We start from the raw sequence: 23,443 nt of genomic DNA on the forward strand, positions 1-23,443 counted from the left end.
GTCCCTAAAATTTCTCTTGTGACTGTTGCAATTTCGTAGTATAAAAACCCCTAAAAATCATAGTAAAACAGTTGGAAAATCTTGAGAGGAGAGATAATTTTATTGTAAGGCAAAAACACTTTAATAACATGAGGTAGGCTTGATTTGAACTCACAGAACCATTTTAAAAATCTTCTTTGATTATTTTTCTTTGCAATTTAACTTATTTCTTGTTGATTACTCACATCTTACTCAATCCCTCCAAGGTCAATTAGGTATTGCGGATTGTTGTGGATTTTCGTAACAACATGTATCAATAACTATTAAATAGTAAGACTAAATTAAGTGGAAAAGGTTTTGTTTGAGACAAACAAACCAAAACGATTTGGAAGAACAAGCTGGAGTTTGAGAAAATCTTTAATCATTCAGTTGTTTGTTTAATTGATATGGTGTTGTAGAGAAGAGATGGAAGATTGGAAGGATTCGTGTAGCTAGACTCGATTGTTGGCATTAAGAGAACAGCCAAAACAAGAAGGAAAACGCCGTGAGGGACCTCTAATTCACATGGGCTAAGATCGGACAGAGACATGTAGACGCCAAGGCCACGCCAGTCTTCTTATCTTCTCATCTTCTCTCTTTCTCTCCCACTCACTTAATTAATAAAAAAATGCTTTGATTTTGATCTCTATCTTTCTGTCCCTCTCATATTTCTTCTTATCCTTCTCCTTCCCACTCTAAATTACCAATGTACTTTCTACTTACACCCACAACTTGCCATTAATTAGAAAACAAATTGATGAAAGTCTCTTAAATAATATACTGTGTTTCATGCATGAAGAAGAGGATATTTTGGGGAGGTTGAGAAACAGTGAAAATGTCTAAGAGGGGTGGTCCTTTTCGACATAGAAATTAATGGTCATTTTCACCGACTGAAACAAGTCAGTGTAGACGGGCCAGCTCTTGTTTTTGATTGGTTTCTTTGAGTGATTATACGCCACCGAGTTTAGGGTTGTTTGGCCATTCAAATCCATACAGAATCTACAGATATCGCTAACTCATGCGAGCCAGTTTATGAGTTTTTGGAGTAGTTGATGTGCTTACACGCGTGCATGTATATATATATATATATTGATGCTTGATTTTGACACTAACGACTCACACGTATAAAGTGCTAATCGGTCTTAGAAGTTACACGTGATATGGAAATATATAGCAAGAGTAAATAAAATATGGTTTTTAAAGTAGTTTTGATGTTCAAAAGCGATTCATATGTCCATTGTAGTTATATTAATAGATGGTTATAGTCAGGTCGCATGTAACGAGCTGAGTTATAATCTAGAGATAATAGAGAGAGAGAGAGAGAGAGAGAGAGAGAGAGAGTATGCTGTTTAAGATTAAAGATAAGTCAATCCTGTAAATGAGAGAGGAGTCCTCTATTTATAGTGGAAGGATTCAAGGAAATAATCATTAGTCTGCAGTTTGGCAAGTGGGGTATAATTCCTAACCTGCTTCCCATTGGTTGTCTGCACAAGAGATATCCTTAAATTGCATAGGGCTTGGGCAGGTGGACGATTCTTAGCCACTCGCAAGCCTGACACTTCCATCATTACGCAACGTAGCAACGTCTAGACTGTACAAAGCTAGAAAGCCTCCTTGAATTCTGATTGGCTCTTGCTGATGAAAGTCTACATCAGTTCTGAATTTTTAGGCATAACAATATATATATGATCAATTCTTGTTTTAGAATCTTATCAGTATCCAAGCATTTCCATTCATATATTTATGTAAATATATATTCATTATCTCACGTAACATCGATCTTCCTCTATTGAAAGCTCAGGGATGTTGTAGCAGAGCCAGACAAGTATTCTTCAATGACCAAAATTTATTCCTCTAGTTTAATGAGAACTAAAATGAAAGCTTGAGACTTGAGATTTCTACTTGTTCTTCCTTTCTTGAAGCTTAATATATTGGATGGATGAATGGATCCTACTCATTCACAACTAGTCTGTATCTTTATGTATTCTTCAATTGTCTAAATCAAAGGATGCTTGAGATTTGTATATTGCGTGGACAGATTCATTGATTCATATATAATTTTATTGTTTGTGGTCTAAATATGTGGTAGAAAGATGGTAGTGGTGACCACTACTGGGTGGCCGGGTGAGACGATAGAGACTTTTAGATGTATTACTCAAAATGTTTTAAGTTCAATTCGCTTTGATTGCTAATAGAAGTGGTCATCGGAGGGTTTACCTAATTGTTAACTTCAGAGCTTTTAAGGATTAGTTAAAGTGTGTACAAACTAGCCCGAGCACCCTTAGTCATCAAAAAAATAAAAAATGTGAACGGTCGATCATATATCTTTGCTTGGTTGTGTTATCTTTGAGTATTGGCATATTAATAAAGTTGAGTTCGGTTTTAATTTATGTGTGTTAGTATCAAATTGATTATAAATTAAATAACATTATTTCCCATATATATTTTAATTAATGTGATATTGTCTAGCCAATTGCTACACCATTAGAGATTTAAAATTGATATTTCAATTTTGTATTAATAGTTTTATCGATATATTTTCAAAAAAATCTATAATACTACCAAGTATCACGTTTTTCATATTATAATTCAATCACTTTATGCCATCCACATATTCTTTCTACTTTATCTACCCTTTTATTTTTTATTTTTTATCGGAGGTGTTCATACTAGCTTGCACGTATTTCGACTACCCCCGGGGGGGAAGTTCTAAAGTTAAATGAAAAATTGATTTTTTTTTTATTTTTTTAACCAAAGTGTTTAGGCTAATTTACGTACACCTTGACTAATCATCAAGAGAGCCTAACACATCAATCCACCTCCACAACTCTTCACTTAAATCGTAACCAATCTTTAGGGTAGACTAGAGCAACAATCCACTACCATGCCCTCCAACTCAAATCTCATATGCGCAGATGAGGAATCGAACCTGAGACCATATATCTATTTACACTATCTTTAACGAGTAATGCTATAGTCACCGAAGTAATGCACCGAATGATGTGACAAAATCAACGGTCAGGATTTTGTCACGTTTTTTGGTGCATAAATTTGATACACTACCTTCGATGACTGTATTATTTTCCATCTTTAACATAATATGTTATTATCTTGTGCTCTCGTAATATTATATTATTTATTTTGAAATTTTACAAAAATTAAGGAGCATGTCAAAGTACTTACATATGCTTTAATAGGATAATGAAAGAGAAATGCTTATGGGCCTAACCCAAATTCTGTCTAGCCTATATACGGCCCAGTCAAATCTCCGGCCCATTACTGTAAATACCTTGCTTCAAAAATACTTAAACGAGAGCGCGGGACTGAATTTGTTGCGTTTACATTTTCCCGCGAAAACAAGCCATTTGTCGACATTTTCCTTTTTGTTTAAACCCTTATATATACATAAGATTTTCTCAGAATCCAAACACATTTCCCACCATTTTACCCCCAAAACAAAGAGAATCAATTCCCAACAATGCCTGCAATTGCCAGTCGCGATTCCATCTCGGCCATCAAATCGGAGAAGTCTGGTGAGATCGCCAGATCCAACGGTGATTCAACTCCTCAGAAGCGGAGACTGAGATCTGATGCGGCAGCGGAGCAGAACAAGAGCCCAACTTCAACGCCGATGAAATGGAAATCTCCTCGCCGTAGCCTCAATTCCAGTCCAAACACTCCTATTAATGTGAGTTTTATCATTTAGTAATTTTATCCTATGTCAAAGTAAGTCAATTAAATAGATGCACAGAATTAGCTAATTATATCATGCTGTTTGTTTTTTCTTTAATTTAATTTCGCTTTGCAACTTAAAACAATTAATGCAGGGAATTAAAAAAAGTTCAGATGAAAAACTCGTGACGCGCAAATCACCGGTTAAGAAGAGATTATTTGAGAGTCGTAAAGCCAAACCAAATTGGAATCCTCAAGGCAAGTTTTATAAATTATATGAATACTTTTTATGTTTTTGTTTTAATTTTATGTTTAGGTGTTAATTGGGGTTTTGTTTTATTTTTGTTCTTTCTTTTCAGATGTGGAGCAAATGAGTGCAGTAAAGGAGGCTCTACACGTGTCAACAGCGCCATCGACGGTTGTCTGTCGTGAGGAGGAGCAGAAAAGGGTTTTGGAGTTCTGTAAGAAGCATTTGGAACAAGAGAAGGCTGGGAGTTTGTATGTGTGTGGTTGTCCCGGGACAGGGAAATCATTGTCCATGGAGAAAATTAAACAGCATTTGCTTGACTGGGCTAAAGAGGTATATGATCACAGCTGATATATTGCTTGTTTTATGGCTCTTTTTGCTGCTTTATGATGGGTGCTTTCAGAATCATTTGCTGTGTAGTGTTTAATTTATCACTTACTTTTCGAATGTTACTGTTCGCTGATCTCTTGATTTCTCTGCCAGGAGGGTTTTCAGGTGCCAGATGTATTAGCCATTAATTGTACTTCACTTACAAACACATCTGAAATTTTCAGCAAGGTACAGAGAACGGAAGGGTAATCCAATTTTTGTATAAGACTGAGAGACATCAGGTGCTAATATGCTAATTGTGTTGACAGATTATTTTTAAAATGCAAGGAAGGAAGAAAATCAGTGGCTCCACTTCACCTTTACAACAACTTCAGAACTTGTATTCTCAAAAGCAGCAGTCATCTGGCTCAAAAATGATGTAAGATAGTTTTCCTCAACCAAGTGTATCTTTTTCTTGTAAAATTCAGCGCGACATTAGTGATAGAATATGTGTAGCTTACAGAGCGTGTGCACAATGCTAATATTTAGCCGTAAAATTCACGATTACAATCAATTTATTTCGGAATTCGATGAATAATTTGTTGGTTGTTTCAGCAAAATTTATGGCATTTATCAAAATATAAAAATGCATGCCACCATAAGGATTGTTCTTTTGACCAATCTCGCTTTTGCAGGCTAATTGTTGCTGATGAGTTGGATTATTTGATTACCAGAGACCGAGCGGTCCTTCATGATCTTTTCATGCTTACAACTTTTCGTCTCTAGATTCTATAATAGTGTACTGTTTGTGGCAACTATCTCATTGACATGTTTCGCTCCCTTCTGTTTTCTCTATCTTAAAACTGCATGCCACTTTTGCTTACAATATCTTCGCTTTACAGGAATAGCAAATGCCATAGATCTTGCAGATAGATTTCTTCCAAGACTTCAGTCACTGAATTGTGAGTCATTACTTTATATCATAATGTTTTATGTAAATAAACATTTACTTTTGCTGGATTATGCTTTGGCCGAGATATTTACCTAGATTTTCTTCATAATGCTTATCCTCGCTTCCAAACGGCAATTTCATAAGGCAAATTTTCCATTTACTTCATCCATCATGATTCTCCCTGTTTGGCGTCGTCATCAATTTTAAATTAGTAGTGCAAATAATGGAAACTCATTTTTTTTCATACTGACAGCTGCATTTTGTTGAAGTGGAATCAGTAGCATACGTGCTCTCTGGGGTTGAAAAAATTTCCTTAATAGTACTGAATGGTCTGGTTCTACATTTCTTGTGTTAGGTAAACCTCTTGTTGTGACATTTCGAGCTTACTCTAAAGATCAAATCATCAGAATACTTCAGGAGAGGCTCATGGTAATTCCTTTGGTTTCCAACAAACAGATAGTTTGCTTTCTGTTTTATTTATAAAATGATAATGTGTTGGCATAAAAATAAACAGAGATACTGGCATCCTCTGAAATGCTAAACTTGAAATCATATTGGAGCAAAGTATTTCCTACATTCCTCGTCTTTTTCTCACAAATGTTATATTCTTCCAACAGGCACTTCCTTATATTGTCTTTCAGCCACAAGCATTGGAACTCTGTGCCAGAGTGAGTCACCATGCATAATACTTTAGTGTGCTGCAGTAAACCAGACTTTCTTTCTTCTGTTGTGCTATTATTAATTGATACTGACTATTAAATTCGACAGAAAGTTGCTGCTGCTTCTGGAGACATGCGGAAAGCTCTGAGTGTTTGCAGGTCAGTGTTTATTGCACCTCTTCTTTAATTATATGAAGTCAGATATGAACAGTGTAGGCTTCCTTGCTTTGAGCCTTTGACCTCAATAAAATCTTCAACATTTATGTTCTTGAATTTGTTTCAGGAGTGCAATTGAGGTGCTAGATACGGAACTGAGAGAGTCTGCAAGCAAAATAAACTCAACATCAGTCGAGAAAGGGTCCTTTGATCAACAGGCAGCTCCAGCTCTTGAATTCTTCAATTCGCAGGCAAATTATATTTTCGTGCTATTCGCCTCATATTTATCTATTCTTAGTTTATATTTGTTATGAAGACATTGTTCTCTAACAATAACAAAATTTGCACTGTTGCCTAATAACTTCTAAACCATGCTCTGCAGGTGAGGGTTGATCATATGGCTGTTGCTTTGTCAAATACATTTAAATCTCCAGTAGTCGACACCATACAGTCTCTCCCTCAACATCAACAAGTAAGTTTGGACTAAACACATATTAGTTTATATACAAAACATTACACAAATAACACATTGACATTTGTATCTCATCATTCTTCTTAGCTTCAATTTCTCATGATGACACTTTAATGACAGATTATACTTTGCTCTGCGGTGAAGTTCTTCCGCAGAGGAAAGAAAGATACAACTGTTGGGGAGGTGAGTTTCCTTCTATTGCTTACCGGTAAATTGACGAGGGGAACTGGTAGTATATTTTCAATATTTTCAATATTTGAGTTTTGTTTCTTGGATGCAGCTAAATAAATCATATATGGAAATCTGCAAAACGTCCCTCATTCCACCAGTTGGAATTCTGGAATTTTCGAGTATGTGCAGAGTGCTAAATGACCAGGTAACTAAAACTAAAAGATTATTGTACGGTAATTTACGTAGAGCACAATGACTTCCACTTTAGAATGGGATTTCGGGTAATATCCCATTGATAATATAATAATGGAAATGATGTTGGCAGGGGCTTCTCAAATTAGGCCAGTCTCGTGAAGATAAATTGAAAAGAGTAACATTAAAAATAGATGAGTCTGATATCACTTTTGCATTGCAGGTATTGATCAAACCTTCTAAGTTTTCTGCGTTTATGTGTTCCTTTTATTTATTTATTTCAATTTCAGTTCTGTTTCTTCTTCCTATCTTTGTTTATTTGAGCACCCTTTTATGATTACTCGTATTGTTTCCTGTAACAGGGAGTTCGTTTCTTTCGGAATTGTCTTCAATAATTTTGCTCTTAAGTTGAACTAGTGGATAATCCCTTGCTCTCTTCTTCGCTTGTCGCCAAATATAAAAGGTTGGAAGCCATTTCTATTTCTGTGCTCTTATATTCAATCAATGATTTGATACTTCTAATAGCGTCTTGGGATTGTTCTGGTTATCAAACAGATGAGTGACTCCGCCGTTTGCCGGCACGGATACTTGTTTCAGACGATTATAGTCATGTGAAGTGATGGTGAAAAGAGCTGTTGGAGAGCCTAGCAAAATACGGTGCTGATTCCAGGGACAAGCAACTCGTATTTGCTATTGCAGAAATGCCGATACAAGATTGAGTAATGTTAGCTTTACTCACAATACGAGTACCATATGCATAGTATGGGTACCATATGTTATTTTAACAACTGTGAGTAAGAGAAGTAACTAAAGGGAGTGAGTAAGATTAGCATTTTTTTACAAGAATAGATAAAAATTCGATACAGCTTTATATTTTATACATTACCTGTAACTCTATTCCTTTTTGGATTACAATTTTTTTTCTTGTTGTAAGTTGTAACTAATAAAAGAGTAATTCAATTTTTCAATTTTTTTCTTGTAACTAATAAAAGAGCCATTTCAATTTTTTTGTATGCTCTTTGGTTATCTCGGGTAGAATTCTTAGGTTCGAATCTATTTTGTTTTCAAGATTTAAGCATTGTTAAACCCGGATTGGAGAGTAACTTGTTTTGTTGTCTGGGCCATCGGTTCAAACCGATTGGACCGATGATGTCGAATATTGTTTATTTAAAAAAAATTACATATTAATCCCTTAAATTTTAATATATTATAAAAATTCCCCTAAAAAAGTTTAAATTAGTCTCTAAAATTTTTATTTATGGTTATCTCGGGTAGAATTCTTAGGTTCGAATCTCTTTTGTTTTCAAGATTTAAGCATTGTTTTAAAACCTGGATTGGAGAGTAACCTGTTTTGTTGCTCGGGTCAACCGGTCCAATCGGTTGGACCAATGATGTCAATGACAATTTTATTTTAAAAAAATTATATATTAATCTCTTAAATTTTAATATATTATAAAAATTCTCCTAAAAAAGTTCAAATTAGTCCCTAATTTTTTTATTTATTTCACAAATGCCCAAAAAAATTACTAATTAATCTCTAAACTTTTGACATATCTCCAAAATACCCCTATAAAATTACAAATTAACCTTTATAATTTTGAAATATTACAAAACTCCCTCTAAGACCTGAACCGGACTGGAGAAGCTGTCGGGTCCCGGTCGAACCGGCCGGTCTAGTCCGGTTTTTAAAACAGAGATCATTTAAGTTGGTGATTATGACAGTGGATACCCTGTTTCAAAAGAAAAAAGGCGTAGAATTCATTGTCAACAAATAGTTTAAGGAAAGACGAGTTTAACTATATATATTATAACAATTTATCAAATTGATGATATGTGACAAATTTTTAATAGGTAAAACAAAACCTAACATAAATATTAAACATGTTAAAGAACATAAATTAAAACATATATGAAATCTTTTGCTATCTATAACATTTTCAGAGTATTATATCACCCTTGAGGTTGAAGAAAACTTAGAAATATGAAAGAAACTATAAAAATGCATGCCACCATAAGGATTGTTCTTTTGACCAAATCTCGCTTTTGCAGGCTAATTGTTGCGATGAGTTGGATTATTATTACCAGAGACCGAGCGGTCCTTCATGATCTTTTCATGCTTACAACTTTTCGTTCTCTAGATTCTACTAATAGGTACTGTTTGTGGCAACTATCTCATTGACATGTTTCGCTCCCTTCTGTTTTCTCTATTCTTAAAACTGCATGCCACTTTTGCTTACAATATCTTCGCTTTTACAGGAATAGCAAATGCCATAGATCTTGCAGATAGATTTCTTCCAAGACTTCAGTCACTGAATTGTGAGTCATTACTTTATATCATAATGTTTTATGTAAATAAACATTTACTTTTGCTTGGATTATGCTTTGGCCGAGATATTTTACCTAGATTTTCTTCATAATGCTTATCCTCGCTTCTCAAACGGCTAAATTTCATAAGCAAATTTTCCATTTACTTCATCCATCATGATATCCCCTGTTTGGCGTCGTCATCAATTTTAAATTGTAGTGCAAATAATGGAACTCATTTTTTTTTCATACTGACAGCTGCATTTTGTTGAAGTGGAATCAGTAGCATACGTGCTTCTGGGGTTGAAAAAATTTCCTAATAGTACTGAATGTCTGGTTCTACATTTCTTGTGTTAGGTAAACCTCTTGTTGTGACATTTCGAGCTTACTCTAAAGATCAAATCATCAGAATACTTCAGGAGAGGCTCATGGTAATTCCTTTGTTTCCAACAAACAGATAGTTTGCTTTCTGTTATATTTATAAATGATAATGTGTTGCATAAAAATAAACAGAGATACTGGCATCCTCTGAAATGCTAAACTTGAAATCATATTGGAGCAAAGTATTTCCTACATTCCTCGTCTTTTTCTCACAAATGTTATATTCTTCCAACAGGCACTTCCTTATATTGTCTTTCAGCCACAAGCATTGGAACTCTGTGCCAGAGTGAGTCACCATGCATAATACTTTAGTGTGCTGCAGTAAACCAGACTTTCTTTCTTCTGTTGTGCTATTATTAATTGATACTGACTATTAAATTCGACAGAAAGTTGCTGCTGCATCTGGAGACATGCGGAAAGCTCTGAGTGTTTGCAGGTCAGTGTTTATTGCACCTCTTCTTTAATTATATGAAGTCAGATATGAACAGTGTAGGCTCCTTGCTTTGAGCCTTTGACCTCAATAAAATCTTCAACATTTATGTTCTTGAATTTGTTTCAGGAGTGCAATTGAGGTGCTAGATACGGAACTGAGAGAGTCTGCAAGCAAAATAAACTCGACATCAGTCGAGAAAGGGTCCTTTGATCAACAGGCAGCTCCAGCTCTTGAATTCTTCAATTTGCAGGCAAATTATATTTTCTTGCTATTCGCCTCATATTTATCTATTCTTAGTTTATATTTGTTATGGAGACATTGTTCTCTAAGTTGAGTTCGGTTTTAATTTATGTGTGTTAGTATCAAATTGATTATAAATTAAATAACATTATTTCCCATATATATTTTAATTAATGTGATATTGTCTAGCCAATTGCTACACCATTAGAGATTTAAAATTGATATTTCAATTTTGTATTAATAGTTTTATCGATATATTTTCAAAAAAATCTATAATACTACCAAGTATCACGTTTTTCATATTATAATTCAATCACTTTATGCCATCCACATATTCTTTCTACTTTATCTACCCTTTTATTTTTTATTTTTTATCGGAGGTGTTCATACTAGCTTGCACGTATTTCGACTACCCCCGGGGGGGAAGTTCTAAAGTTAAATGAAAAATTGATTTTTTTTTTATTTTTTTAACCAAAGTGTTTAGGCTAATTTACGTACACCTTGACTAATCATCAAGAGAGCCTAACACATCAATCCACCTCCACAACTCTTCACTTAAATCGTAACCAATCTTTAGGGTAGACTAGAGCAACAATCCACTACCATGCCCTCCAACTCAAATCTCATATGCGCAGATGAGGAATCGAACCTGAGACCATATATCTATTTACACTATCTTTAACGAGTAATGCTATAGTCACCGAAGTAATGCACCGAATGATGTGACAAAATCAACGGTCAGGATTTTGTCACGTTTTTTGGTGCATAAATTTGATACACTACCTTCGATGACTGTATTATTTTCCATCTTTAACATAATATGTTATTATCTTGTGCTCTCGTAATATTATATTATTTATTTTGAAATTTTACAAAAATTAAGGAGCATGTCAAAGTACTTACATATGCTTTAATAGGATAATGAAAGAGAAATGCTTATGGGCCTAACCCAAATTCTGTCTAGCCTATATACGGCCCAGTCAAATCTCCGGCCCATTACTGTAAATACCTTGCTTCAAAAATACTTAAACGAGAGCGCGGGACTGAATTTGTTGCGTTTACATTTTCCCGCGAAAACAAGCCATTTGTCGACATTTTCCTTTTTGTTTAAACCCTTATATATACATAAGATTTTCTCAGAATCCAAACACATTTCCCACCATTTCACCCCCAAAATAAAGAGAATCAATTCCCAACAATGCCTGCAATTGCCAGTCACGATTCCATCTTGGCCATCAAATCGGAGAAGTCTGGTGAGATCGCCAGATCCAACGGTGATTCAACTCCTCAGAAGCGGAGACTGAGATCTGATGCGGCAGCGGAGCAGAACAAGAGCCCAACTTCAACGCCGATGAAATGGAAATCTCCTCGCCGTAGCCTCAATTCTAGTCCAAACACTCCTATTAATGTGAGTTTTATCATTTAGTAATTTTATCCTATGTCAAAGTTAGTCAATTAAATAGATGCACAGAATTAGCTAATTATATCATGCTGTTTGTTTTTTCTTTAATTTAATTTCGCTTTGCAACTTAAAACAATTAATGCAGGGAATTTAAAAAAGTTCAGATGAAAAACTCGTGACGCGCAAATCACCGGTTAAGAAGAGATTATTTGAGAGTCGTAAAGCCAAACCAAATTGGAATCCTCAAGGCAAGTTTTATAAATTATATGAATACTTTTTATGTTTTTGTTTTAATTTTATGTTTAGGTGTTAATTGGGGTTTTGTTTTTTTTTTGTTCTTTCTTTTCAGATGTGGAGCAAATGAGTGCAGTAAAGGAGGCTCTACACGTGTCAACAGCGCCATCGACGGTTGTCTGTCGTGAGGAGGAGCAGAAAAGGGTTTTGGAGTTCTGTAAGAAGCATGTGGAACAAGAGAAGGCTGGGAGTTTGTATGTGTGTGGTTGTCCCGGGACAGGGAAATCATTGTCCATGGAGAAAATTAAACAGCATTTGCTTGACTGGGCTAAAGAGGTATATGATCACAGCTGATATATTGCTTGTTTTATGGCTCTTTTTGCTGCTTTATGATGGGTGCTTTCAGAATCATTTGCTGTGTAGTGTTTAATTTATCACTTACTTTTCGAATGTTACTGTTCGCTGATCTCTTGATTTCTCTGCCAGGAGGGTTTTCAGGTGCCAGATGTATTAGCCATTAATTGTACTTCACTTACAAACACATCTGAAATTTTCAGCAAGGTACAGAGAACGGAAGGGTAATCCAATTTTTGTATAAGACTGAGAGACATCAGGTGCTAATATGCTAATTGTGTTGACAGATTATTTTTAAAATCCAAGGAAGGAAGAAAATCAGTGGCTCCACGTCACCTTTACAACATCTTCAGAACTTGTATTCTCAAAAGCAGCAGTCATCTGGCTCAAAAATGATGTAAGATAGTTTTCCTCAACCAAGTGTATCTTTTTCTTGTAAATTCAGCGCGACATCAGTGATAGAATATGTGTAGCTTACAGAGCGTGTGCACAATGCTAATATTTAGCCGTAAAATTCACGATTACAATCAATTTATTTCGGAATTCGATGAATAATTTGTTGGTTGTTTCAGCAAAATTTATGGCATTTATCAAAATATAAAAATGCATGCCACCATAAGGTTGTTCTTTTGACCAAATCTCGCTTTTGCAGGCTAATTGTTGCTGATGAGTTGGATTATTTGATTACCAGAGACCGAGCGGTCCTTCATGATCTTTTCATGCTTACAACTTTTTCGTTCTCTAGATTCATAATAATAGGTACTATTTGTGGCAACTATCTTATTGACATGTCTCGCTCCCTTCTGTTTTCTCTATTCTTAAAACTGCATGCCACTTTTCTTACAATATCTTCGCTTTTACAGGAATAGCAAATGCCATAGATCTTGCAGATAGATTTCTTCCAAGACTTCAGTCACTGAATTGTGAGTCATTACTTTATATCATAATGTTTTATGTAAATAAACATTACTTTTGCTTGGATTATGCTTTGGCGAGATATTTTACCTAGATTTTCTTCATAATGCTTATCCTCGCTTCTCAAACGGCTAAATTTCATAAGGCAAATTTTCCATTTACTTCATCCATCATGATATCTCCCTGTTTGGCGTCGTCATCAATTTAAATTGTAGTGCAAATAATGGAAACTCATTTTTTTTTCATACTGACAGCTGCATTTTGTTGAAGTGGAATCAGTAGCATACGTGCTCTCTGGGGTTGAAAAAATTTCCTAATAGTACTGAATGTCTGGTTCTACATTTCTTGTGTTAGGTAAACCTCTTGTTGTGACATTTCGAGCTTCTCTAAAGATCAAATCATCAGAATACTTCAGGAGAGGCTCATGGTAATTCCTTTGTTTCCAACAAACAGATAGTTTGCTTTCTGTTATATTTATAAATGATAATGTGTGCATAAAAATAAACAGAGATACTGGCATCCTCTGAAATGCTAAACTTGAAATCATATTGGAGCAAAGTATTTCCTACATTCCTCGTCTTTTTCTCACAAATGTTATATTCTTCCAACAGGCACTTCCTTATATTGTCTTTCAGCCACAAGCATTGGAACTCTGTGCCAGAGTGAGTCACCATGCATAATACTTTAGTGTGCTGCAGTAAACCAGACTTTCTTTCTTCTGTTGTGCTATTATTAATTGATACTGACTATTAAATTCGACAGAAAGTTGCTGCTGCATCTGGAGACATGCGGAAAGCTCTGAGTGTTTGCAGGTCAGTGTTTATTGCACCTCTTCTTTAATTATATGAAGTCAGATATGAACAGTGTAGGCTCCTTGCTTTGAGCCTTTGACCTCAATAAAATCTTCAACATTTATGTTCTTGAATTTGTTTCAGGAGTGCAATTGAGGTGCTAGATACGGAACTGAGAGAGTCTGCAAGCAAAATAAACTCGACATCAGTCGAGAAAGGGTCCTTTGATCAACAGGCAGCTCCAGCTCTTGAATTCTTCAATTTGCAGGCAAATTATATTTTCTTGCTATTCGCCTCATATTTATCTATTCTTAGTTATATTTGTTATGGAGACATTGTTCTCTAACAATAACAAAATTTGCACTGTTGCCTAATAACTTCTAAACCATGCTCTGCAGGTGAGGGTTGATCATATGGCTGTTGCTTGTGCAAATACATTTAAATCTCCAGTAGTCGACACCATACAGTCTCTCCCTCAACATCAACAAGTAAGTTTGGACTAAACACATTAGTTTATATGCAAAGCATTGCACAAATAGCACATGACCATTTGTATCTCATCATTCTTCTTAGCTTCAATTTCTCATGATGACACTTTAATGACAGATTATACTTTGCTCTGCGGTGAAGTTCTTCCGCGGAGGAAAGAAAGATACAACTGTTGGGGAGGTGAGTTTCCTTCTATTGCTCACCAGTAAATTGACGAGGGGAACTGGCAGTATATTTTCAATATCTGAGCTTTGTTTCTTGGATGCAGCTAAATAAATCATATATGGAAATCTGCAAAACGTCCCTCATTCCACCAGTTGGAATTCTGGAATTTCGAGTATGTGCAGAGTGCTAAATGACCAGGTAACTAAAAAGATTATGTACAGTAATTTGCATAGAGCACAATGACTTCCATTTCAGAATGGGATTTCGGGTAATATCCATTGATAATATATAATGGAAATGATGTTGGCAGGGGCTTCTCAAATTAGGCCAGTCTCGTGAAGATAAATTGAAAAGAGTAACATTAAAAATAGATGAGTCTGATATCACTTTTGCATTGCAGGTATGATCAAACCTTCTAAGTTTTCTGCGTTTATGTGTTCCTTTTATTTATTTATTTCAATTTCAGTTCTGTTTCTTCTTCCTAGCTTTGTTTATTTGAGCACCCTTTTATGATTACTCGTATTGTTTCCTGTAACAGGGAGTTCGTTTCTTCGGAATTGTCTTCAATAATTTTGCTCTTAAGTTGAACTAGTGGATAATCCCTTGCTCTCTCTTCGCTTGTGCCAAATAAAAAGGTTGGAAGCCATTTCTATTTCTGTGCTCTTATATTCAATCAATGATTGATACTTCTAATAGCGTCTTGGATTGTTCTGGTTATCAAACAGATGAGTGACTCCGCCGTTTGCGGCACGGATACTTGTTTCAGACGATTATAGTCATGTGAAGTGATGGTGAAAAGAGCTGTTGGAGAGCCTAGCAAATACGGTGCTGATTCCAGGGACAAGCACTCGTATTGCTATTGCAGAAATGCCGATACAAGATTGAGTAATGTTAGCTTTACTACAATACGAGTACCATATGCATAGTATGGGTACCATATGTTATTTTACAACTGTGAGTAAGAGAAGTAACTAAAGGGAGTGAGTAAGATTAGCATTTTTTTACAAGAATAGATAAAAATTCGATACAGCTTTATATTTTATACATTACCTGTAACTCTATTCCTTTTTGGATTACAATTTTTTTTCTTGTTGTAAGTTGTAACTAATAAAGAGTAATTCAATTTTTCAATTTTTTCTGTAACTAATAAAGAGCCATTTCAATTTTTTGTATGCTCTTGGTTATCTCGGTAGAATTCTTAGGTTCGAATCTATTTGTTTTCAAGATTTAAGCATTGTTAAACCCGGATTGGAGAGTAACTTGTTTTGTTGTCTGGGCCATCGGTTCAAACCGATTGGACCGATGATGTCGAATATTTGTTATTTAAAAAATTACATATTAATCCCTTAAATTTTAATATATTATAAAAATTCCCCTAAAAAAGTTTAAATTAGTCTCTAAAATTTTATTTATGGTTATCTCGGGTAGAATTCTTAGGTTCGAATCTCTTTTGTTTTCAAGATTTAAGCATTGTTTTAAAACCTGGATTGGAGAGTAACCTGTTTTGTTGCTCGGGTCAACCGGTCCAATCGGTTGGACCAATGATGTCAATGACAATTTTATTTTAAAAAATTATATATTAATCTCTAAATTTTTAATATTATAAAATTCTCCTAAAAAGTTCAAATTAGTCCCTAATTTTTTTATTTATTTCACAAATGCCCAAAAAAATTACTAATTAATCTCTAACTTTTGACATATCTCCAAAATACCCTATAAAATTACAAATTAACCTTTATAATTTTGAAATATTACAAAACTCCCTCTAAGACCTGAACCGGACTGGAGAAGCTGTCGGGTCCCGGTCGAACCGGCCGGTCTAGTCCGGTTTTAAAACAGAGATCATTTAAGTTGGTGATTATGACAGTGGATACCCTGTTCAAAAGAAAAAAGGTTTGCGTAGAATTCACTGTCAACAAATAGTTTAAGGGAAGACGGAGTTTAACTATATATTATAATAACAATTTATCAAATTGATGATATGTGACAAATTTTTAATAGGTAAAACAAAACCTAACATAAATATTAAACATGTTAAAGAACATAAATTAAAACATATATGAAATCTTTGCTATCTATAACATTTTCAGAGTATTATACCACCTTGAGGTTGAAGAAAACTTAGAAATATGAAAGAAACATAGAAGAAGTATAGTAAAGATGTGTAGAGAAAGTATGGAAGTGTAGAGAAAATATGGAAATGAAGAGTGAGAGAAATAAACAAAAGTGTTTTCAAAGTTCCAGATGTACCTCCTGAATTCGATAACCTTGTTCAAACACGTACCATTGATGAAAAGCTACCACCCTCATGTTTTCTTACCAACTTCAATGCATTGAAAAATGTGATCAATCCATGTATGTATGTTAGGGGTCCATCTAGATTATCCTTTTTCAAATATTAATATGGATGCTCTTTGCCAGTAACCCATACAGCTAGATGACCAAATCAGGGCTATATCAATTTATAAGATTATTGTAAACGAAAACATTATTCCAAGTGTTTTTTTTTTAAATATTTTGAACTTTATTTTTATGAAAAATAAAAAAAAATTTTTATTTTCCGTACAAACATATTGCTATAATACTTTACAAATAAGAGCCCAAGCCCAATCAAAAAGACTTTTAATTAGGCCATATAACCAAGTCCATGAACCGATTAAATTTTTGTTCGGAGCCGCAAATACTTAACAAATTCCACTTTTGACGAACTGCGAACACCTGCTGGAAGAGTTCTATGTCTCCAATTTTTCCTCCAGTAAAAAACAAACTAACAAATGCTATGAACATGGAAACCCTAGCCGTTACGCGTCCTCACTTTCCCTCAACTCTTCGTTTCTCTGCAACGCCCTCCATCAACTTTAAAACCAGAATCTCACACTCAAGGTGGAGCTTAGTGAGAGTTCAAGGTCTCTCTGTCTGCGCAGCTCCGGCTATCGTTTCCGTACTCTCAAATGCACAGCCTCTCCTTCTTAGGTATTATCTCGCATTTTAAATTTAAAAGTAATTAATGCGCACTTTGAGTTGCCTTGGTTTGAGGTTGTCTGGCTGCTGAGTAAATTTACTTAGATGAGAAAATATTAAAATCGACGTTTGAGTGTGTTTGATTCTGTTTAGTTGGCGAAAATTGGAGGAAAAAGGAAAGTAATGGAATTCTGGAGTATTGATGGTGCTGATTAGTATCAATAGAAAATGAGAAAATGAACCGAGAATTTTTCACTTTGGTTGACGAGAATTTGAAGGAGAGAACGTAAATTGAGGTTTGGAGGGGCGGATTCAGCCCCTTTGAGGGTAGGCCCTACCTCAGATTAAAAATTTTTTTTTTAATATACAGGCCATAAAAAATTGTTAATTAACATATATACCCAGTTCCACCTTTAAATTTTAAAAAAATAAGAACAACTATACATCCTATATATCTAGGCCTACAAAAAAACTTGTTTTATATATATATATATATATATATATATTCCAAGCCACATTATATTAAAAGTTTAAAACCCTCTCTAGTGTCTTTCTACACAGCTTTACCTGTTTTTTATGATTTTATCCCCAAATTCTTTACTCTCTCTTTCTCTCTCATGTTATTTGCTCTTAAAAAATTTGAAGATTGAAATTGTTAAATTTTCACTACTCAAGGTATCATAATTAGCTCCGTTTTCTGTTTTATCGATTTTAGGTATGTATATTGTTCATTTCAATTTAGTTTATTTAAGGATTGAATCAATTTTTTTCTTTTTGAGTTTTTTTATTCTAATTTGAGAGAAAAAAATATTAATCTTGTGAGTTTATTTTGTATTTTCTTTTTAAGAATTAATCTGCTTTTTCAAATTAAAACCTTAACTATATTTTAAAAGACGTTATTCTTCACCCTTCACTCACCATTTTCCTACATTTTAAACGTCACCGTTCAGTTGTTCAAAATTATTAAAGAAATTTGAGTTACTATCTATGTTTATACTAAAAAAATTTCCCATCTTTTATTAATTCATATTAAAAGTCAACGTAATGTTGACTTTATTTAAGTTTTGGTTGACTTTAGCTTAATTAAGCTAGGTTTGATCAACGTTATGAAAATTTATATTATAATATTTGAAAGCCAAAAATAAAAATATTAAAAGAAGATTTTGTTCAAGGTTTACTCAATACTTTTACTCAAAATTTTGCTTCTCATAGATTTATTCAAATAAGAAAATATTGTGTTATTATATATTCTTTTTTCTTAGGTTCTTAATATTGTATTATTTTTTTATTAAGGTTTGGTATTTTTTAAAGTTTTCACTAGTTATTTGACAAATAATGACGGAGCTGCGGAGGCACCCCTGGACAAAAATCCTGGATCTGCCAGTACTACAATTATATTTATGTGATTTATGAAAAACGAGAAGTTTGACTCAGGAAAAAATTAGGAAGAATAAAGATATAAATTGATACTTTTGATCTTTCTCCTCTGTTTTCTACTTGCCAAGAATTAGAGGCAAAGGAAACATGAGGAACTTTTGTTTCTATTAATTTGATGTTGATTTAATGATAATAAAATGGTAAATTTGGTCCCTGCTATTAAAAGGCAATGCATCAATATATGAGTCCTTCCCTGCTAGCACCCTTGTCTTTACTAATCAATTTGTTGGATTTGTTTATTCCTACTGGGATAATCTAGTAGAGCAGTTTTCTAAATTTCAAGAAGCTTCCAGGAGGGGGAATTTGATTCCTTTGTACCGATGCATATTCTCGGACCATCTAACTCCTGTGCTAGCATACCGGTGTTTGGTTAAAGAAGATGATAGAGATGCTCCAAGCTTTCTGTTTGAGTCAGTCGAGCCTGGTTTGCTGGTTTCCAGTATTGTAAGCCTTTTAGTTGGTTTCTTCTTTGTATTTATCATTATGCAGTGTGGATTAAATATATTTGGTTTGTTTTGATCGTGTTAGGGGAGGTATAGCGTTGTTGGAGCTCAGCCAACAATTGAAATTGTGGCAAAAGAGAATATGGTTACAGTCATGGACCATGAGGAAGGCAAGATGACAGAGGAGATTGTGGAGGATCCAATGGTGGTTCCGAGGAGAATCATGGAGGGATGGAAACCCCAACTTATTGATGAACTTCCAGAAGCATTTTGTGGTAAGAGAATTAGATTGATAATCTGCTTGGTTTTTTCATGACCATACACTGGTGTTATCATAATTCACCAAGTTACATGTGAGGCAGAGCTCTATTTTATTTATTTATTTTATTTTTTTCTGGTTAGATCCTTAGAAATGATGATAAAATAGAGGTTAATTTTTTAGCCTCTGAAACCCTTTTATATGTTTCCTTTACATTGAGTTTCTTAGCTCTGAACCAACTAGGTAGAATGTTTTTTTTTTATTAGACATTGTATTCATCAATGTAACTATGTAGATTTTCTCTCTGGTGATTAATATTAAACTGTGTTTAGTCATCTCGACGTAACTGCAAAAAATTATTTATTGCACTTACTGCAAAAGTGATATTTAAGTCTTATTGCCTAATTCAGTCCTGAAATATGGAGCTTTTTTAAGAGGTAATTATTATGTATAAGTTGAACAGTGATACATTGTCTTGGCCAGGTGGATGGGTTGGTTACTTTTCATATGATACTGTCCGCTATGTGGAGAAGAAAAAGCTGCCCTTCTCTAGTGCCCCACCAGATGACAGAAACCTTCCTGATGTTCATCTTGGCCTTTATGATGATGTGATTGTGTTTGATCATGTGGAGAAGGTACTTTTACTCTGACCATAGATTGTTTAATTGTTATGAAGCAAATAAGTTATTTCTTGGTTTTTTATTTTTAACCTGTCACATTCATTTCAGGTATGTACATCTCATTCTCATGTGTCCTTCTTGCTTCTTGGTATTTCCTTGACGTAAATGAATGGAAAAAATCTCATTTTGAAGCTTCTTTTACATTCTGGACAATTACCTGTAAAAGCCGATGGACAGTGATAGGAACCCACACCAATAACTCAACAATTTGGGCTGGGCCATGGGTCTTTCATGGTCTTGGGTAGAACTCTCTTTGGAAAACTGGCTTGCCAAGGGAGGGTGCCCAAGCCTTGATAACCCACATGCCTTACCTTTTTCCCTTTCAATGTGGGATCCTAACAGACAGTGAGATATATAATGTATTATACGCAACTATTGGAGTAGTTGGTTGCATTTAGTTTTTGAATGTAACTCTTAACTGCTGTGGATTGGTTTATTGCTTTTGAGTAACACTTGTGCCTTGATTCTGTAATTTTCTTGGCCTTAGAAAGCATACGTGATTCATTGGGTGCGATTAGATCGATATTCTTCTGTTGAGGAGGCCTTTAATGATGGAATGAACCGGTTGGAAAACTTACTATCTAGAGTTCATGATATAGATCCGTGAGTTATTATTTATAAGCTGATTGTTCAGACCATTTACTCTATTGATTTTTCCTGTTAAGTTTGATTTGTGAATATCTTATTTAAAATTGAATTTCAGACCAAGGCTTCCAACTGGTTCAATAAAGTTATACACTCACCTTTTTGGCCCTAAATTGAAGGCATCAAGCATGACAAGTGAAGAATACAAGGAAGCAGTATTGAAGGCTAAGGAGCATATCATGGCTGGTGATATTTTCCAGATTGTATTAAGTCAGCGTTTTGAAAGAAGAACTTTTGCTGACCCATTTGAAATCTATAGGGCACTGAGGATTGTCAATCCAAGTCCATATATGACATATTTACAAGTTAGTCTGCTTTCTCTGAACTATTTGTTTGAAATGTTAATGTTTAATTCACGAGCTTTTTCTTTCTGTATTTATCTCTGTTCAGGCTAGAGGGTGTATACTGGTTGCTTCAAGTCCAGAAATTCTTACACGTGTAAAAAAGGTAAGTATAAAACAAAGTAATTATTTAATAAGTCATTGACATCTGTTTCCCCTTTCCCCTTGAAGTTTTGATTGTACGAAGGTGTAATGACATGCTTAAGAATTTATAGCGTATCCTCTGTTCTTCTGCAAACTGATCTGGAAACTTTTAATTTTTTTTGTCGACTGCAGTCTTATTTTTTATTCTTGTTTACAGAATAAGATTACAAATCGACCCCTTGCTGGAACTATTAGAAGAGGGAAGACACCTAAAGAAGATCTAATGTTTGAGAAGGAGCTTTTGAATGATGAAAAGCAATGTGCAGAACACATTATGCTAGTTGACTTGGGGAGGAATGATGTTGGAAAGGTTTATATTTAATTTTATCTATCCACGCTAGTTTAATTGTGGGGAATAAGCAGCAAATTTCTTTTTTTTTTTAATTCTGTTTAAGGATATCAATTTTATGTGTATTATTGTCTTAGAACTTATCTCTATGGCCGTCGATTTTTATTTGAGACATTCTGCAAATGCAGGTCTCGAAACCTGGTTCTGTGAAGGTTGAAAGGCTTATGAATATTGAGCGGTATTCTCATGTTATGCACATAAGCTCAACAGTAAGTATTCCTTATTGCAATTTGTGAATGTCCTATCTTTTACATCGCATCATTATTGGCCATTTGAATGAATAATTTACTTCAATAGACACAGATTTGGAATCTACGATTGTTGCATATAAATGTTTGACATGATATGGATGGCATTCTTCTTCTTTTGACCAATAGTTTCTTCTGATTACTTTTATAAGCTTTGAGAACAGAATGTGCAAACTTCAAAGCAATATCCATATTAGTTAGATTTAGAATATAACGGAAACCCACTGTGAATCTCTTTCTCATTTAGTGAAAACTATTTGTCTTTGCAGGTGACGGGAGAGTTACTTGATCATTTATGCAGCTGGGATGCTTTGCGTGCTGCGCTACCTGTTGGGACTGTTAGTGGAGCACCAAAGGTTTATTTTATTTTATTTTTTCATGTTCTCTTCTACTTACAGGATTACATGTTCCTGATTGGTTGGTTCTTAATTCTTTGGATTACTAATTCTCTGTTTGTTGATTGTTGTTGGATATCCCAAGGATGATCAAATCCCTAACCTTATGTTGGGCTAACACAGGTAAAAGCCATGGAGTTAATTGATGAGCTGGAAGTCACACGTCGTGGGCCATATAGTGGCGGATTTGGAGGCATTTCGTTTACTGGTGATATGGACATTGCCCTTGCTCTTAGAACTATGGTTTTCCCAACTGGCACACGCTATGACACAATGTATTCATACAAGGATGTGAACAAACGCCGCGAATGGGTTGCTCACCTCCAAGCTGGGGCTGGAATTGTGGCTGACAGTGATCCTACTGATGAGCAGAGGGAGTGCGAGAATAAAGCTGCTGGCCTTGCCCGTGCTATCGATCTTGCAGAATCCTCATTTGTCAACAAATGATTAAAGATTGGAGTCTTTCGACTTTATCAAAAGTTCCCGTTCGAATGCAAGTTCTGAGTAAGTCGCATTTGCTTGCAGTTGCTGTGAGTATTTCTCCAAGGGGAAAGGAGATGCCGATCGGCGAATCAGAAGCAAATGGGAATTAGCACTGGGCTTAAATGGTATTTTGGGACAGGAGCTGTTTTCTTCGGAGGAGAAACGAAAATCCAAATGTCAAGAGACTTACGTGCTAGTGGGTGAATTTATGTTAATTTTGTTGAATAATTTGCAGAATATGGAGAGTACTCTGCTAAAGTTTCATGTATGTAATGCGGTTAAGCTGAGTATAAGCATTCATGCTAATTGCTAAGCTTCTGTGTTGAACATAAAGATAGCTAAACATTTTTGTTGTAATTCCTTTTAAGAACTTTTCCTCATCATTCAATTAATGATAGTTCTTAAATTACAAGTTCTTAAACTTATTAAACTGAAAAGTAAAGCAAGGGCCCAATATCCACTTTTCTGAAACCTCGCCCGGTAGGTTTAACTGGTCGGATTG

General features: G+C 34.8%; 3 protein-coding genes across 5 annotated transcripts; all 3 read left to right on the top strand.

Annotated features, from left to right (window-relative positions):
• The first annotated feature begins 3,496 nt into the window (after positions 1-3,496).
• Positions 3,497-7,259, top strand: LOC116129501 (cell division control protein 6 homolog B-like). The gene is given in 16 exon segments (XM_031415238.1): positions 3,497-3,706; positions 3,846-3,948; positions 4,050-4,270; positions 4,421-4,495; positions 4,576-4,685; positions 4,942-5,026; positions 5,028-5,208; positions 5,554-5,627; positions 5,816-5,866; positions 5,967-6,016; positions 6,141-6,264; positions 6,396-6,485; positions 6,606-6,668; positions 6,766-6,861; positions 6,982-7,071; positions 7,211-7,259. Coding segments are annotated over 16 exon segments (1,656 nt in total). The 3' UTR covers positions 7,244-7,259.
• Positions 7,260-11,374: 4,115 nt separating this feature from the next.
• On the top strand, positions 11,375-14,962 carry LOC116129634 (cell division control protein 6 homolog B-like). The gene is given in 17 exon segments (XM_031415363.1): positions 11,375-11,618; positions 11,773-11,856; positions 11,958-12,178; positions 12,329-12,403; positions 12,484-12,593; positions 12,849-12,955; positions 13,060-13,119; positions 13,466-13,492; positions 13,495-13,538; positions 13,723-13,773; positions 13,874-13,923; positions 14,047-14,140; positions 14,301-14,390; positions 14,509-14,571; positions 14,660-14,723; positions 14,726-14,754; positions 14,867-14,962. Coding segments are annotated over 17 exon segments (1,479 nt in total). The 5' UTR covers positions 11,375-11,404.
• A 2,289-nt stretch (positions 14,963-17,251) lies between these two features.
• LOC116129591 (anthranilate synthase alpha subunit 2, chloroplastic) lies at positions 17,252-23,319 on the top strand. Of its 3 annotated transcripts, none has more exons than XM_031415310.1 (11): positions 17,252-17,529; positions 19,214-19,398; positions 19,483-19,672; positions 20,140-20,291; positions 20,824-20,939; positions 21,040-21,286; positions 21,372-21,428; positions 21,624-21,776; positions 21,944-22,024; positions 22,333-22,419; positions 22,582-23,319. In XM_031415310.1, the coding sequence occupies exons 1-11, from the start codon at positions 17,508-17,510 to the stop codon at positions 22,903-22,905; spliced, it is 1,614 nt and encodes a 537-aa protein (XP_031271170.1). In that variant the 5' UTR covers positions 17,252-17,507; the 3' UTR covers positions 22,906-23,319. The 3 variants fall into 3 exon arrangements, with proteins under 3 accessions (XP_031271170.1, XP_031271169.1, XP_031271171.1); XM_031415309.1 differs by having other exon boundaries at positions 19,248-19,398; XM_031415311.1 differs by having other exon boundaries at positions 19,248-19,398; positions 22,544-22,642.
• The last annotated feature ends 124 nt before the right edge of the window (positions 23,320-23,443 follow it).

This window comes from Pistacia vera, unplaced genomic scaffold (genome assembly GCF_008641045.1).
Source record: "Pistacia vera cultivar Batoury unplaced genomic scaffold, PisVer_v2 Contig212, whole genome shotgun sequence".
NCBI lineage: Eukaryota > Viridiplantae > Streptophyta > Magnoliopsida > Sapindales > Anacardiaceae > Pistacia > Pistacia vera.